The 19,156-nt window shown below is 40.6% G+C and overlaps 1 protein-coding gene across 3 annotated transcripts in view; it reads right to left on the minus strand.

Moving 5' to 3' along the window:
• Positions 1-19,156, minus strand: part of LOC139410658 (EGF-like repeat and discoidin I-like domain-containing protein 3) — a 210,803-nt gene that overhangs the window by 64,912 nt on the left and 126,735 nt on the right. For all 3 annotated transcript variants that reach the window (XM_071156025.1, XM_071156023.1, XM_071156024.1), the window contains one exon: positions 18,230-18,411. In XM_071156025.1, the coding sequence (XP_071012126.1) occupies positions 18,230-18,411 (182 nt within the window). The remainder of the gene's footprint in view (positions 1-18,229; positions 18,412-19,156) is intronic.

Genomic DNA, 19,156 nt, shown 5'->3' on the forward strand with positions numbered 1-19,156 from the left:
ACCTGTCTTGTTGATAGTGCTGTTAAGAAGGTAGAGCAGCGCTTTATTATGGACAGACTTCTCCCCAGCTTAGCTACTGTTGTACCAATATTTTTGACCATGACAGTTACAATCCAGGGTTACTCCAAACATTTTAGTCACCTCAACTTGCTCTATTTCCACATTATTTGTTACAAGATTTAATTGAGGTTTAGGGTTTAGTGAATGATTTGTCCCAAATACAATCCTTTAAGTTTTAAAAATTATCAGAATTCCTTTCCACCTACTCTGAAACTAACTGCAACTCTTTGTTAAGTGTTGCAGTAATTTCAGTCACTGTAGTAGCTGACATGAATCGTGTTGAGTCATCCGCATACATAGACACACTGGCTTTACTCAAAGCCAATGGCATGTCATTAGTAAATATTGAAAAAATAAATGGGCCTAGAAGGCTGCCCCGGGGAACTCCTGATTCTATGTGGATTTTGTTGGAGAGGCTTCCATTAAAGAAAACCCTCTGTGTTCTGTTAAACAGGTAACTCTATCCACAATATAGCAGGGGGTGAAAAGCCATAACACATATATTTTTTCCAGCAGCAGACTATGATCGGTAATGTCAAAAGCTGCACCGAAGTCTAACAAAACAGCCACCACAATCTTTTATCATAATATTCTTTCAGCCAATCATCAGTCATTTGTGTGAGTGCTGTGCTTGTTGAATGTCCTTCCCTATAAGCATGTTGAACGTTTCTTGAACGTCAAACACTATTTTTATCCCAAAAATTACTAAGGATTTGTAACAGGCTGATTGGTAGGCTTTTGAGCCAGTAAGAGGGCTTTACTATTCTTAGGTATCGGAATGGTGTTTGCTTCCCTCCAAACCTGGGGGCACACACTTTCTAGTAAGCTTAAATTGAAAATATGGCAAGTAGAAGTGGCAATATTGTCCGCTATTATCCTCAGTAATTTTCCATCCAAGTTGTCAGACCCCAGTGGCTTGTCAATGTTGATAGACAACAATACTTTGGTCACCTCTTCCACACTCACTTTACAGAATTCAAGATTACAATGCTCGTCTTTCAAAATTTGGTCAGATAAACTTGGATGTACAGTGTCAGTGTTTGTTGCTTACATGTCATGCGTAAATTTGCTAATCTTGCCAATGAAAAAATCATTAAAGTAGTTGGCAATATCCATTGGTTTTGTTGTGAATGAGTAATATGATTCAATGAATGATGGAGTTGAGTTTGCTTTTTTCCCAAAAATGTCATTTAAGTTGCTCCAAAGCGTTTACTATCATTCTTTATGTAATTTATCTTTGTTTCATAGTGTAGTTTCTTCTTCTTTTTATTCAGTTTAGTCACAGGTTTTCTCAATTTGCAATGTTTGCCAATCAGACTTATTTTCAATTCCTTTTGCCTCATCCTTCTCAACCATACAAGTTTTCAATTCCCCATCAATCCACAGGGATTTAAACATTTTTTTAAATGACTTTTCTTAATAGGTGGATGCTTATTAGTAACTGGAAAAAGCAATTTCATAAATGTGTCAAGTGCAACAAATATTATTTACATCAACAACATAGGAATCTTTACAAAACGTATTGTATGACCTCTTATACACTATATTGGAACTTTGGTTTTCCTAGATATGTCTACTATATTGTGATCACTACAGCCAATGGATTTGGATACTGCTTTCAAGCTAATTTCTGCAGCATTAGTAAAGATGTGATCAATACATATTGATGATTTAATTCCTGTGCTGTTTGTAACTACCTTTGTAGGTTGACTGATAAGGCACTGGTTACAGTTTGAAGCGGGCAGCTTGATGAAAGCCAGTCGATATTTAAAATCACCCAGAAAATATACCTCTCTGTTGATATCACATACATTATCAAGCATCCCAAAGATATTATCCAGATACTGAGTGTTAGCACTTGGTGGTCTATAGCAGCTTCCCACCAGAATGGGCGTTAGGTGAGGCAGATGAACATGTAGCCATATTACTTCAAGAGTATCATGTTATTTATGTTAGTGCAGGGTGAGCTGCACACAGTGGACTTTCTCCTAGGGCACACCGGTGTGTGTCAGACATCCTCTGGCTATTACACTCAGATCTTTTATCTGTTCCTGTCAAGGTCATCTATCTTCCTCAGGACTGTGTGTGAATGCAACATTAGTCTATCCCCTCACACCACATTCAGTCAGCCATCCAGTCAATCCAATCTAGCCTGTCAATATACTGCCAAACTAAAGCACTTCTGACAGAGACGGGTTGGGGCTTCAGTTAGAATCCTTAAGTTTGACGCACAGCAGTATGACCATTATAAGAGAGAAGGAGAGAGAGAGAGTATTTTCTTCAGTCAGAAGTTATTTTATTATTAATTTTAATAGCTCCATATTATGACAGAATTGTAATAGAATACAGCCTATGATGGTAACTAAGGACTGCTGCTGTAATAGATGAGGGTGTATGGTGGTAACTAAGGACTGGTGCTGTGCTGAATGAACACATATGGAAAGAAACAAAGACAGGTGCAAACGCAAACACACACACACACACACACACACACACACACACACACACACACACACACACATACACACAGTCTCAGATTAATCTGATTCATTTTCACAACAGTCATAACTGGGTCAAAATTATTGAGGTACAGTGCACCTCTACAGTGTTGAGGTACAGTGCAGTTGGTAAGCATTCAGACCCCTTCCCCTTTTCCACATTTTGTTACAGCGTTATTCTAAAGTGTGTTGTGTCTTTGGCTATACCGGATTAAATGATATGACATGCTATTCTATAAAATAATTTTCCCGTAATTAATATTACCTGATTGAGCTAATCATGTAAATGTAATTAACTAGAGAGTCGGGCACCACAAAATAATATTTATAGAGCTGTTATCTTCCGAATAAACTCTTAAAGACCTAGTAATATTTTACATCAATAGCAGTCAATATTAGTCGTCATCTTAATTCAGTATCATCTGAAAGTTGTAAATTCTTGGTTATCTGCACGAACCCTGGCTAACAAGTTGAACCGGCAATACAAAATTGGGTTTAATTACTTACTTACTAAATACCTAACTAATCACACAGAATTACACATACACTAAATTAAATCATAACTTGATAACAAATTACTTCATAAAGGAAAATGTCCCTAGCGGGCGGAACAGATATGACAGCTTGTTACACAAAAGAAAAGGGGCTGGGTTTGAGTGAAAGAGCAGGAAGACTGAGGAACAAAGTGCGAAGCTGTGCTATCGTAAATACAGAATCTTATGCATTCTAAATTACCGCCCTTTTGGAAAAGGAAAATGCAATAAATATTTACTCTGAGCTGCGCTTCGGTAGGTTGGTGGTAGATGGAAGGCCGTGTTGCCCAACCGAGTCCTTCGTCCTTTGAAGAATGTCTCTGCTGGTAAATTGAATACGTTGTAGTAACGTCATTGCGTGGTAGACGGGATACTCTGTCTGTTCCTTCCTAACCCTCGTTTGCAGCGGCTGTTGCTAACTCAACGGCTAGAAGGTATCACTTCTGTAGTGAATAAGAGTTCAAAGTTCATACTGTTCGCAACCAAAGCTCACACTGATGTTGGCTTCGTTCTGTAGTTATTATCTGAACCATTCTGACATCGGACCGCTGTCCTCACGTCCTCGGAACAGGAGGTTATATTGTCGTCAAGGGCTTATATAGGAAGGGAGAGGAGGGCATGTTTGAAAAGTGTTATAGCCCATGTCCCTTCACAGGGGCGGCCACTGATTGAAAACCCAAATCTCCCATTTTAGAAGCTAAAATCGAATTTCATCCAATCATAAATAATTTCATATTAAAAAATGTAAATTGAACAACAATTCCATGTGAATCCGATAACTCTGATGTGTAGACTTTCCACTGTAGAGTTTATGTCATCTTATCATTGATAAGAATGTTTCAGATGACAACCGAACTGACATCATATTCATTAAGTACCACCGCATATGTTCAATTGTTCGGATTACCAGAATATAGTTCATCTCCCCCCACCTTCTGATGTTCCAAGAATCTCTATGTTAACCTAGGGTTTTGCAAATGTAACATCAGTAGGGTAGAGAGAGGAAAAAGGGGGGAAGAGGTATTTATGACTGTCATAAACCTCCCCCCCAGGCCAACGTCATGACAAGTGGAATAAATAACACATTTTCCTCATCAATCTACAACATAATACCCCATAAACACAAAGTTAAAACAGGTTTTTAGAATTTTTTACAATTTTTTTTTTTTTTACATAAAAATAGAAATACCTTATTTAAGTATTCAGACCATTTGCTATGAGACTCGACATTGAGCTCAGGTGCATCCTGTTTCCATTGATCATGTTTGAGACGTTTCTACAACTTGATTAGAGTCCACCTGTGGTAAATTCAATTGATTGGACAGGATTTGGAATGGCATAAACCTGTCGACATAAGATCCCACAGTTGACAGTGCATGTTAGAGCAAAAACCAAGCCATGAGGTCGAAGGAATTGCCCGTAGAGCACCGAGACAGGATTATGTCGAGGCACAGATCTGGGAAAGGGTACCAAAGCATTTCTGCAGCATTGACGGTCCCCAAGAACACAGTGTTCTTCATCATTCTTAAATGGAAGAAGTTTGGAACCACCAAGACTCTTCTTGGAGCTGGCTGCCCAGTCAAACTGAGCAATCGGGGGAAAAGGGCCTTGGTCAGGGAGGTGACCAAGAACCTGATGGTTCAGAGCTCCAGAGTTCCGAACCATCAGAGCTCCAGAGCTGACAGAGCTCCAGAGTTCCTCTGTGGAGATGGGCGAACCTTGCAGAAGGACAAACATATCTGCAGTACTCTAACAATCACGCGTTTTTGGTAGAATGGCCAGACAAACAACACTCTGTAGAAAGCACATGACAGTCTGCTTGAAGTTTGCCAAAAGTCACAAGATTCTCTGGTGTGATGAAACCAAGATTGAACTCTTTGGCCTGAATGCCAAGCCTCACATCTGGAGGAAACCTGGGACCATCCCTATGGTGAAGCATGGTGGCGGCAGCATCATGCTGTGGGGATGTTTTTCAGCGGCAGCGACCGGGAGACTAGTCAGGATAGAGGGAAAGATGAACGAAATAATGTACAGAAAGATACTTGATGAAAACCTGCTACAGAGAACTCAGGACCTCAGACTGGGGCTAAGGTTTACCTCCCAACAGGACAACGAACCTAAGCACACAGCCAAGACAATCCAGGCGTGGCTTCGGGACAAGTCTCTGAATGTCGTTGATTGGTCTTGTCAGAGCCCGGACTTGAAACCGATCTAACATCTCTGGAGAGACCAGAAAATAGCTGTGCAGTGACGATTTCCATCCAACCTGACAGAGCTTGAGAGGATCTGCCTAGAAGAATGGGAGAAACTTCCCAAATACAGATGTACCAAGCTTGTAGCTTCATACCCAAGAAGACTGTAAGCTGTAATCGCTGCCAAAGGTCCTACAAAGTCTGAATACTTAAGTAAATGTGATATCAGTTTTTTTATTGTAATACATTTGCAATAGTTTTTGCATTGTAATTATGGGGTATTGTATGTAGATTGATGAGGGGGAAAAAACGATTTCATCCATTTTAGAATAAGGCTATAAACATAACAAAAATGTGGACAGAGTCAAGGGGTCTGAATACTTTCTGAATGCACCGTACATTTGGCAACTGCTACTTCCTCACGACGGCTGCTACCACACGTAACATCCTGGAGTGAAATCAGGGGAAACCCAAATGAACTGTGTCCCACAAGAATGAGAGACATCATACTGTGAAAACCAAAAAGGCCCCTGTTCATGATAATGATGGATTGACAATATTTTCTTGGAACAACACCACAAGGGCTAAATTTAGCCTCTGAGATTAAATACGCCTATGCACTCTGAGCATGTACTTCTTCACTTGCTGACTACAGTAACTCAAGTCTTCTTGACAAAGTCTTACACCACATCCTCAATGCAATCAAAGACACAATGAACACCCACTTATTCTCCACTTATCTCTTGTTTTTTTTCATATTCTGGAGAACAACATTAACATCTTCTCTCTCTCTCATTAGTCTACTGTGACTAAAAGGCCTAGTGCTCAGGTAATTGGTGTGATTCTTTGCACGGATAATGACCACTTACAAACACACTTCAGTCACTCCACACAATACTGGTAGTGTCTTAGTTCACGCTGAGTGAGGCTCTGTTGAGAACATCTGCCTGGATACTGCTCAGCGGTGATTGTAAGTTTGAGAAAATTGATTCAGTGTGAGCGGACTGACATAAAAGGCCCATAATTCCCCCGGCTGTATATCAAAATGACACTGCATAACATGAGGATAATTTCCCCCATCATGATCTCAATTCGGCAGTGACAGGGATACGAGAAGAGCTCAGTGTGAACTCCATGGAGGGGGAGGTCTGGAAGAGATGGCCCAGTCGAGAGTCTCTGAGACGGGAAAGGGTTTGAGGTCAGATGGCCCCTCATCTGCCGCCATTATGGCTGCTCTTCAAAGTTTTGTAATTTGCTGGTGCTTATTGAGGCAATGGAACCTCACTTATCTGTATATTGCTACACCGTTTCCCCACTAACAGTGTAGTGTAAGTATGTACTCAAAACAAAACGTCCACCCTTTATAAAACACAACCAATAAAACCCATCTGCAAACAATATATATTTTTAGCAAATCTGTTAGAGCCAATAGAGTCGGATCACATCTTGCCTCTTGAGTATGATGTCTCCTGCATCTTGAGAAAGATGCCTCCTGCTCCTTGAGTAAGATGCCTCCTGCTTCGTGAGTAAGATGCCTCCTACTTCTTGAGTAAGATGTCTCCTGCTTCTTGAGTAAGATGCCTCCTGCTTCTTGAGTAAGATGCCTCCTGCTTCTTGAGTAAGATGCCTCCTGCTTCTTGAGTAAGATGCCTCCTGCTTCTTGAGTAAGATGTCTCCAGCTTCTTGAGTAAGATGCCTCCTGCTTCTTGAGTAAGATGCCTCCTGCTTCTTGAGTAAGATGCCTCCTGCTTCTTGAGTAAGATGTCTCATGCCTCTTGAGGTAAGACAGAAGTGAGACCGGGTGTTATCAGAAACTCAGTCTTTCCAGCTCACTGCTGTAGTTCACATCATTCCACTCTTAAACTGCGATTTCAAGATATTCTGTCGTCCTTAAAATCCTCCACTCTTTTATACAGTAATTGTTTGAAAATGGTCAATTAGCTTTGGCAATGGTCTCCTCGACAAGCATTTATTTTTATTTCCCTGTGTTTTTTTTAAGTGGCAGAGGACCTGCCAAAGTATTCAAGACCTAAATGGAGGAAGCATTGCGTTTTAAGCCCCTAATGTGGCACATCGGTTCGAGTCACGTAGATCCACCCCCCTCAGCGATGACACCGTGTCATTCACACAGGCTGTAATAATGGTCCTGAGACTCAGAATGGACCAGTCACATACTGTGTTCTTGTCAGAATTAAGAATATGTTTTCATGCCAGGCCGATTAGTTCCACTGACTTAGTAGACGCCTAAAGTCGTGAATGTGAATGCCGTTTCCCTGCTGTCATTTGAACTTTAAAGCTTACTGTGTGGAGGAAGTCAGCACTGACCAGTAGAAATTACTGATCATGATTATTACTTCATTTAATTCATGTTGTTCACATATGTTCATACTGTGATCTGATAAACCCTGTGAGGTGTTCTGTAATGCAGTGCCTACAGATGTAGGATCTTAACTTGATCCCTCTTTTGTTGCTGATGATTTTTTGGCACTGCATGAAAGGCAGGTGAGGTTCGTGATTTTATTTTATTATTATTATTTTTTTTCACCTTTATTTAACCAGGTAGGCAAGTTGAGAACAAGTTCTCATTTACAATTGCGACCTGGCATAACTTTACAATTTACATAATGTCATTGAAAATACAGACTAACACACGGTTATATTAATAGTATTGCGCTTTTCATGTAACCTACTTCTGGTCAGCTAACCGCCTAACCACCAATACAAGCAACATTAATGGACTAAACTTTAAAATCCTGTTGCTGCAGAAGTATTTTGCTGTGACAATATAGCTCAAATAAGGTCCTACAGCTGTACATGAAATAATATACTTCCACATGTGTGAACTGCTAAGCAAAACAACCTTGAGCAAAAACAGCTTGAGAAAGAACAATAGTAGTTCAGACTAAAAGTGACAATTACATTTTATTTAACTTGTATTTATTCAGGGGAGCCCAATTGAGACCAGGGTCTTATTCTTAATGGTGCCCTGAGAACAAACAACTCAAACATGATAAATCAATAAATCAATACAACAGCAAAAGATAAACTGCATGATACAGCAGACACACCACATCTCACCAACAGTAATAACCCACCACAATGAACCAAAACACTAATAAACCACCACAATCAACCAAAACACTAAGAAACCACCACAATCAGCCAAAACACTAACGAACCACCACAATCAACCAAAACACTAATAAACCACCACAATCAGCCAAAATACTAACGAACCACCACAATCAACCAAAACACTAATAAACCACCACAATCAACCAAAACACTAATAAACCACCACAATCAACAAAAACACTAATAAACCACCACAATCAACCAAAACACTAATAAGCCACCACAATCAACCAAAACACTAATAAACCACCACAATCAACCAAAACACTAATAAACCACCCCAATCAACCAAAACACTAATAAACCACCACAATCAGCCAAAACAGTTGCAGCATCATGTTGTGGGGGTGCTTTGCTACAGGAGGGACTGGTGCACTTCACAAAATAGATGGCATCATGAGGTAGGGAAATTATGTGGATATATTGAAGCAACATCTCAAGACATCAGTCAGGAAGTTAAAGCGTAGTCACACATGGGTCTTCCAAATGGACAATGACCCCAAGCATACTTCCAAAGTTGTGGCAAAATGGCTTAAGGACAACAAAGTCAAGGCATTGGAGTGGCCATCACCAAGCCCTGACCTCAATCCTATTGAACATTTGTGGGATGAACTGAAAAAGTGTGTGCGAGCAAGGAGGCCTACAAACCTGACTCAGTTACACCAGCTCTGCCAGGAGGAATGGGCCAAAACTCACCCAAGTTATTGTGGGAAGCTTGTGGAAGGCTACCCGAAACGCTTGACTCAAGTTAAACAATTTAAAGGCAATGCTACCAAATACTACTTGAGTGTATGTAAACTTCTGACCCACTGGGAATGTGATGAAATAAATAAATGCTGAAATACTGTAAATCATTCTCTCTATTATTATTCTGACATTTCACATTCTTAAAATAAAAGTGGTGATCCTAACTGACCTAAGACAGGGAATTTTTTACTACGATTAAATGTCAGGAATTGTGAAAAACTGAGTTTAAATGTATTTGGCTAAGGTGTATGTAAACTTCCAACTTCAACTGTAGATGGGAGGGGTCGAGGGTAGCCGAAGGATAGGGGTAAAAACAAGTAAAAGATAACTATTGTAAAATAGATTGTGTCTGTAAAATGTATATAGTATGTATAACCTGGAAGTAGAAGCCTAAGTCTTGTTGTTCATTAGTTTTCATTAGGGGAGGGGTGGAAGTGTTAGTGGAAAATAATTAACAAAAAATATTTTAAAAAGATGTGCATACATATGCAGTACCTGTTAAAAGTTTGGACACACCTACTCAGGATTTTTATATATATTTTACTATTTTCTACATTGTAGGTTGCAAAGACATCAAAAGATGTAAAAGACCAAGTCCATATTACGGTAAGAACGGCTCAGATAGGCAAAGATAAACGACAGTCCATCATTACTTTAAGACATGGTCAGTCAATATCCAGAAAATTTGAAGACCTTTGAAAGTTTCTTCAAGAACAGTCGCAAAAACCATCAAGCACTATGATGAAACTGGCTCTCATGAGGACCGCCACAGGAAAGGAAGACCCAGAGTTACCTTTGCTGCAGTGGATTAAATTCATTAGTGTTACCTGCCTCAGAAATTATCATGTTGTGTTGCTACCATGTTGTTGTCATGTTGTGTTGCTACCATGCTGTGTCATCATGTGTTGCTGCCTTGCTATGTTGTTGTCTTAGGTTGCTCTTTATGTTGTCTTGTAGCTCTTGTCGTGATATGTATTTTGTACTATGTATATATATATATATATTTTTTTTTTTTAAATCCCAGCCCCCGTCCCCGCAGGAGGCCTTTTGCCTTTTGGTAGGCCGTCATTGTAAATAAGAATTTGTTCTTAACTGACTTGCTGACTTAACTGACTAAAGTGATGAAATAAAGGTTAAATAAAATGCAAAAAAAAGATTGCAACCCAAATAAATGCTTCACAGAATTCAAGTAACAGACACATCTCACCATCAACTTTTTAGAGGAGACTGTGTGAATCAGGCCTTCATGATCAAATTGCTGCAAAGAAACCACTACTAAAGGACACCAATCTGATTAGTCAAAATTTGAGATTTTTGGTTCCAACCACCGTGTCTTTGTGAGACGCAGAGTAAGTGAACGGATGATCTCCGCATGTGTGGTTCCCACCGTGAAACATGGAGGATGTGTTGTGATAGTGTGGGGGTTCTTTGCTGGTGACACTGTCTGATTTATTTTTAATTCAAGGCACACTTAATCAGCATGGCTACCACAGCATTCTGCAGCGATACTCCATCCCATCTGGTTTGCGCATAATGGGACTATAATTAGTTTTCAACAGGACAATGACCCAAAACACACCTCCAGGCTGTGTAAGGACATTTGACCAAGAATCAGAGTGATGGAGTGCTGCATCAGATGACCTGGCCTTCACAATCTCCACAACCCAATTGAGATGGTTTGGGATGAGTTGGAACACAGAGTGAAGGAAAAGCAGTCAACAAGCGATCAGCATATGTGGGAACTCCTTCAAGACTGTTGGAAAAGTATTCCTCATGAAGCTGTTTGAGAGAATGCCAAGAGTGTGCAAAGCTGTCATCAAGGCAAGGCTACTTTAAAGAATCTCAAATATAAAAATATATTTAGATTTATTTAACACTTTTTTGGTTACTACATGATTCCATGTGTGCTATTTCATTGTTGTGATGTCTTCACTATTATTCTACATTGTAGAAAATAGTAAAAATAAAGAAAAACCCTGGAATGTGTAGGTGTGTTCAAACTTATGACTGGTACTGTATTAATTACAAACAAATATTGGAATTGGAATTGATACAGACAATTAAATTGATGGAAGCTACAATCGATCTGCAACATAAAAAAATTAAAAACTTAACGGGCCCAAAACACATCAGCTGGATAGATATTCAGAGTTGATTATGCTCTCAAATCAAGATTGGGTGTAATTGTTGAGGGAATTACCAGCATTGTGGCCATCAGATTGACCTGTGTCCTTGACACAAGCAAAGAACCCCTGTGTGATGAAAAAAATATCTTCATCTTGCATGCTTTATTCCCCTTCTCCTGTGCCTATATGTGACTCGTTTCAGGAAACTAGGCATATGTCGCGGGTCAATACTTCACAGGAGAGCCATTTGAACGTGAACTTAGAAATGCCTTCTGGAACATGTGAACTTACCTGTGCCTCAATAACAAACTTGTATGCCATCTGTAAATATAAATAAAAATGTTAAATTATGAGTCTAGTTAGTTTAACACTCAAAAAGACAGGAACCTTCCCGCTAGCCATGATTGGCTGAGATAATGAGTGGGCTGGACATGCCCAGAGATGAGTTCGGATTGGTCTGCCATATAGCACATTTCTGTCTATTTGAGCTGGTTAGTATGTGTAGGTAATCCTGTCTGACGCGGCTTTAAAAAATATATATTGCGTAGTAGAACTGCATAAGTGTTGCTCTGGAAATAAGTGGAATTAGATTATGATAGCTAAGGAGATGGAGAAAACACCTGTCTCCGGATTATATCTTCAAAATAAGGGCAACCATGGCATCCGTGACCGGGAGAAGCATCCATCCATGATGTATACGGGTAAGATAGCCTAGCTAGCTACATTTTCGGATATTCCACATTTCTAATCATTTTCATTCCAAGTTAAAGTGTACTGTTATCTATATAGCTAACATTAGCTGGCTGGCTCACTAGCTAATGTTACGTGTATGATCTTATTATTCATATCTCAAAGCCATTTGCTTTGCTAGTTGTAGCCTAATGTTAGCTAGCTAAAATTGAACCTGGCTGTTAAGCTACCTGTAGATTCATGCAGGTTAGTAACGTCATGAGTTGGGATTATGGTTCATCGTTTAGCTTGCTAGCTCGCAACATGTCTTAACAAAAGACTCCACTATGCAAGTATGCATTTCAATAGAATGTCACTGCGACAACTGTTGATAGATGTAGCTGGTAAATTCACTCTGGCTATCTACTCCAATTTCAAGCACTCTCGGCTTAGTGTGCCAGAGCGCAGAATAACTGACAAGTTTCCGAATGCTCAACACCCATTGAATATGGCCGGTGTCAGTAAACGTTGGCAAAAAAAAGTGTCAATTGTTGCCAGCAGTACAGTTGCAGTCACCAACACTCTGGATAGAATAAAAACAGCCTAACCTGCTCTGCTATGGCGAGTAAAATGGTCAGTGAGGTGTTCTATTATTTGGGCAAGGGAAAATATATAGCGCCCAGTTTACAGTTCCTACAGCTTCCACACGATGTCGCCAGTCTTGGGAATTGGGTTGAAGTTAATCCTTGGTGAAATGAGGAATAGGCACTTCCTGTCAGAGGATACACCGTGGGAAGTTATGAAAGAGAGAAAATCGTCCATGATTTCAAGACTTGCTGCTATTGAATACAGATCGCCCCGTGATCAATTTGATCGATTATTAACGTTTATAAATACCTAAAGTTGGATTACAAAAGTAGTTTGAAGTTTTTTGGCAAAGTTTATAGGCAACTTTTTGAATTTTAAAAAATGACGTTGCGTTTTGGAAAGCTGTTTTTTTCTGGATCAGACAGGCTATATAAATGGACATTTTGGGTATACATGGACGGATTTAATCGAAAAAAAGAACCAATTGTGATGTTTATGGGACATATTGGAGTGCCAACAAAGAACAAAGAAGCTCGTCAAAGGTAATGCATGTTTTATATTTTATTTCTGCGTTTTGTGTAGCGTTTTGTGTAGCGCCGGCTACGCTAATTCTTTTGTTTCCTTCAGGTATTTCGGGGGTGCATGCTATCAGATAATAGCTTCTCATGCTTTCGCCGAAAAGCATTTTTTAAATCTGACATGTTGGCTAGGAGTGTAGCTTTAATTGAGTACCCTGCATGTGTGATTTAATGAAAGTTTGAGTTTTAGCGAGTACTATTAGCATTTGGCGCTACGCATTTCCATTTCCTGTTGGCTAGGTGAGACGCTGGCGTCTCAGTGGCTGTAAGAGGCTTAACCTATTATAATGCACTAAATCACGATTTTGTGCATCATTGTGCACGTTACACATCATGAAATATATAGAGTCAATTAAAATTAAACTAAATTCAATTAATATGAACTTGATTTCAATATCATTGAAATGTATGCAGCCTATACTGCATGTACCTTTTTATACAGTCATCTCGGATTTCATTTAAAACATTTATCACAGGAGGCTGGTGGCACCTTAATTGGGGAGGACGGATAGTGGTAATAGCTGGGGTGGAATAGGTGGAATGGCATCAAACACATGTTTTCAATTTGTTTGATGCCATTACATGTGCACCGTTCCAGACATTATTATGAGCCGTCCTCCCCTAAGCAGCCGCCACTGAACTTTATATCCTTTGCTTGTATTGCAAATAAATTGGCAACTTTGTATTTGTAGTCACTTGTAACATTAGTTCTAAAGATATCGGCGGTCACAGAAATACAGATAAACATCTTGATTTTGTGCTTAGCGGAAATTTTGTGCTTAGAAAAACATCTGACAATGTACTTTGCTGTTCTACGAGTGGTCTGCGGCAGTCGCTAAATAACAAGTGTTTTCAAAAGCAACTGATGGTTGGGAAACAGAGATGTAATAATGCTCCTCCAAAGGTTCTAACGATGAACGTAGCCTTAAAATGCTTTTGGGCAACCGAGTGCAGGACTTCAGATATTAGGACGAGATCCACCAGAGAGGGACATTTCCTAGCTCCCACAATATACGGCACGTGTAAAAGCATAATACAACTCCTGTCCAAAAATGCTCATAATGCAACGTGAATAATGATTTAATGCTTTAATGTCTCGACCAAACTTCTACTCTTACTAAGGGCGTCCGTAAACCGTGACATATCAGTAAATGTCTATAAATGCCAAACCATGACACAAATACCAAGCCATGGCTGTTCTAAAGTACTAAAGAAAGTGGTGGTGATTAGCTTTTTTCACGTTTAATTAACACTTCAATTACTGTATGCAGAGCTTTTAATTTCCAAAACATTGGATTTTTAAGGGTGGAGTGGAGTAGACCAGTAGAAGCTGCATCCCCTCAATGAAAAGTAACACTTTCTCTTCTCATCTATAGCCTAACCCTGTTAGCATTCACAAGTGATTTCATTTGTTTTAGACATGCATATCACATTGTCTCATCTCAATTCATCCAAGAACCACCAGAGAGGTATGTCGTCAACGTCACGCCAACACCATATTTCCCTGGAGTGTCGCGAAGCAATGTCATGTGTGTGTGAGCCCTAATGAGGACAATCCAGGCTCCCTTACAAAAAGAGACGCGTGAAGAAACACAGACAGGCTCACAAACACAGGCACACAGTTATAAAAGGTTATATATACAGTTATATATACAATACATTTGGAAATACAACCACAAAAGGTGTGTAAATACACAATGTCAGTATTATAAAATGTATGACGCTGTATGTTTGATTTATTTGCTATTCAATAATACAGAGCAGAGAGGAAGAGGTGAAGCGAGAGGTTTTACTCCACCCAAAATCTGTCCGGGTGACATAAGCCCTTTTTGGTATGGATGTCTATGAGTGTCAAATTAAGTAAGGCTTATTTGATCAAATATAAGCTTCATAATGTTTAAGCTGTTACAAATGTACTGATGTAAGTGGATACATGTGGAATTCTGGCAACTTTGACAAAAACAACTTAGTTGTTGTGCATGTTGTTCACACACATATCTGCCTTCTCATTTGCTAGAATGGTCCCACCTGATCTCGTCTGCCTTCAATCATTGAGGCCATATATTTCCACTGTTAGAGCGGTCACTTGGCTATCTTTTCAATACAATAAATCATCAGCCAAACACACAGAACTGGTGTGTTAAACCTGACACCATGACAGGGCTGGCCCTGACACTAGGAAAAAACACCCACACACACACACCCACACACACACTTTCAGAACATACCGCCCCCGAGCCTAAAACCCCATAGCGCTGAGAGAAGTATACACCACTCTACTCATGTCCCAATTACCCAGAGCCCCTCTCCTGAAGCCAGAGCGCCACAGAATCCCCAACATTATCCCACGTGGCGTCATTAAAGCCCAACAAACCACCTCAGTGGTTTTAATGACGCCACGTCATCTCAGATTTGTCTTACATGCTCCATGCGCTTGGCTGCTTTTCTCTCGCTCCCTCTGTTTCTCTGTCGGTCTCGCTCACCTCTCCCTTCCACCCATGTGTCTCTCTGTCTTCTTTCGCACTGCCTTGCTCACCTCTCCCTTCCACTCTGTCTTCAAATCAAATTGTATTAGTCACATGCGCAGAATACAACCTTGCAGTGAAATGCTTACTTACGAGCCCCTAACCAACAATGCAGTTTAAAACAAATACAGATAAGAGTAAGAAATAAAAGAAACAAGTAATTATAGAGCATCAGTAAAATAACAACAGCAAGATTATATACAGGGGGGTACAGGTACAGAGTCAATGTGAGGGGGCACCGGTTAGTTGAGGTAATATATACATTTAGGTAGAGTTATACAAGTAGAGTAGCAACAAAGAGTAGCAGCGGTGTAAAAGAGGGGGAGGGGCAATGCAAATAGTCTGGGTAGCCATTTGATTAGATGTTCAGAAGTCTTATGGCTTGGGGGTAGAAGCTGTTTAGAAGCCCCTTGGACCTACACTTGGCTCTCTGGTGCCGCATGCCGTGCGGTAGCAAAGAGAACAGGAGAAAACAGTGTATGACTAGGGTGGCTGGAGTCTTTGACACTTTTTAGGGCCTTCCTCTGACACCGCCTGGTATAGAAGTCCTGGATGGCAGGAAGCTTGGCCCCAGTGATGTACTGGGCCGTTCACACTACCCTCTGTAGAGCCTTGCGGTCGAAGGCCGAGCAGTTGACATACCAGGCAGTGATGCAACCAGTACATGCTCTCGATGGTGCAGTTGTAGAACAGTTTCGAGGATCTGAGAACCCATGCAAAATATATTCAGTCTCCTGAGGGGGAATAGCTTTTGTCATTCCCTCTTCATGACTGTCTTGGTGTGCTTGGACCATCTTAGTTTGTTGGTGATGTGGACACCAAGGAACTGTAGCTTAGCATCTGCTTTGTCTGACTACTTTTCTTATTGATCTAGTCACTGGTGCTTCCTGCTTTAATTTTTCCTTGTAAGCAGGAATCAGGAGGATATAATTATGGTCAGATTTGCCAAATGAAGGGCAAGGGAGAGCTTTGTATACGTCTCTGTGTGTGGAATAAAGGTGGTCCCGCTGGTTGCACATTTAACATGTTGATATATATTTGGTAAAACAGATTTAAGTTTCCATGTATTAAAGTCCCCGGCTACTAGGAGCGGCACCTCTGGGTGAGCAAAAATGAGGTAGATAGGTAGATAGTGTGGTCTAAAGCTTATCATGAGATACTCTACCTCAGGTGAGCAATAGCTCGAGACTTCCTAAGATATCGTGCACCAGATGCTAAACCAGACAGCTGTATGTTGATAGTGTCGTTGTTCAGGCACGACTCCGTGAAGCATAAGATATTACAGTTTTGAATGTCCCGTTGGTAGTTTAATCTTCCGCGTAGGTCATCGATATCATTCTCTAAAGATTGCACGTTTGCTAGCAGAATGGAAGGAAGTGGGGGTTTATTCGATTGCCTACGTATTCTCAGAAAGAAGCCTGCCCTCTGGCCACTTTTTCTCCACCTCCTCATCATGCAAATCATGGGGATCTGGGCCAGCAGTACATAATTCGCGTTGGGCTCGTCAGACTCGTTAAAGGAAAAAAAGGATTCTGCCATTCCGTGGTGAGTAATCGCAGTCCTGATGTCGAGAAGTTATTTTCGGTCATAAGAGACGGTAGTGGCAACATTATGTACAAAATAAGTAAAAAAATACGTTATAAAACAACGCAAATAAACTTCTTCTTGCACTCTCTGTTTCTCTCTCAGTCTCGCTCACCTTTCCCTTTCATGCATGTATCTGTCTTTTCTCACTCTGTATTTCTCCTCAGATAATCTCTTTTGATCATTCGTTCTATATACCCTCTCGTCTATCCCTCTTTGACACATTCTCTGGCCCCCCTTTCTGTTTATCGCTCTCTTTAATTTCTGTGATCTATAACATAGATTTGGGACACACTTAGAAATGACAGCTAAAAAATAAATTAATCCATAATCGATGTCTATTGTTAGAGACACAATGGGATAGTTATTATATCATTTCCTTTCACTAACTGCTTTCAATATCCTCACAGTGAAATGTACCTATTGTTGCGATTACGAATCCAACTAAACAGACACTTTGTTGCCTGAACTGGCATCTCTGAGACAAATCTCGGAGTACATAACTGTGTAGGTCTGAGTAAAGGATATTTATTTGCATTTCAGAACGAAAGAACGGCGGAGGTTTAGCACATACATGCTGTCTCCAGCAACCCCGCTCCAGCAACCCCACTGGTAATACACACAGGAGTGTAACCAACAGCTGTTCTGTCCAGCTCTCACTGTTTAATCTGCCACTAAACCCAATCAGCACTGTGGCACTAGTCAACTGACACACTAATTAACTGTAATGTCACACCACAAGCAAAAATAGTACCTGAAATAGGACCCAAGCATAATATAAGTACTGTAACTTAAACTCTAAAAACAGATACAGTACGTCACAAATCCTGACTTTCTAAACTCCAGTTAATAGTGCATTGATGCCAACATTCAGATGTACACACACGTCTCAGATCAACATTTGCTCTGGTGTGTGAGGAGTTTTAGTGGGCACATCTGTCTCTGTCTAGTAACCTGAGTGACTCGTCTCTCCCAGCTGGTATCTGAGTCTTACCTGGATCCAGGGCCATCTGTCGTTCTCGGCAGCCGTCCATGCGTTGACCAGGCCCTTCTTGTTGAGCCGGGCGAAGTAGGGGTACCACTTCTGCAGGCCGAACAGAGCACGATGTGTGGATGAGGCTGTTATCTGCTGGTTGGAGATGATGCCCCCCTCCATGCCAAGTGGTCCAGAGCATTCTGAGAGGACAGAACAAAAACAGACATGTATAGGGTTAGATAAAGGATGAAATACGTTTGCAATCATACGTTTCAGTTATCTGGCTAGTGAGTTTAAGATAGAGGTTGTTCAAAACATGAATGTTTTAATAAGGCATATGTATAGGTGTGCACCATGGGAGCAGCATTCTTTCTTCATAGGAATGATCTGATGGTCCACCGTCCCATTCTCTACAGCACTGCTGCTTTTCAATGTTCCTTCCTCAGTCCATGATTTTCTGTCCATGTCCATCTGTCTCAGAACAAGATGTACCTCATGGTTGGGCTCCCCTCCGTTACATCAGTCAGAGTCTCGGTCATAAACATAGAGTTTTTGCCTTCGCTAACCGAAATCGTATCTTTTTGCTGCTCTCTCCCATGGAAATCCTGTCCTTGATGTCGAAAAGAGTCAGGTCACCTTGACTCGTGTTCATCAAACTGTTGTCATTGATCTGGTTCATCTCCAGGACATCCTCAATGTTTCCACTATGACACAGTCCTCAATTAGAGGGCCCTTCTGGTCATCCTGCAACCCATCCACTTCCACATGAGCCATGGGTCTCTTCTCTAAGTCCTCCACCAAAAAGAGAGCCCTCAGACTGGCTCCAAAGGAACTCCAACTATTTTGCCTGGACAACATCATCACCACAGTCAACAGACCCAAGCAGGGTTTATATACCCTCAATGCTCCAGAGCTAAAGTGGAGAGGCATGACACCAATATGGCT

The sequence above is a fragment of the Oncorhynchus clarkii genome, chromosome 6, assembly GCF_045791955.1.
Source record: "Oncorhynchus clarkii lewisi isolate Uvic-CL-2024 chromosome 6, UVic_Ocla_1.0, whole genome shotgun sequence".
Lineage (NCBI taxonomy): Eukaryota > Metazoa > Chordata > Actinopteri > Salmoniformes > Salmonidae > Oncorhynchus > Oncorhynchus clarkii.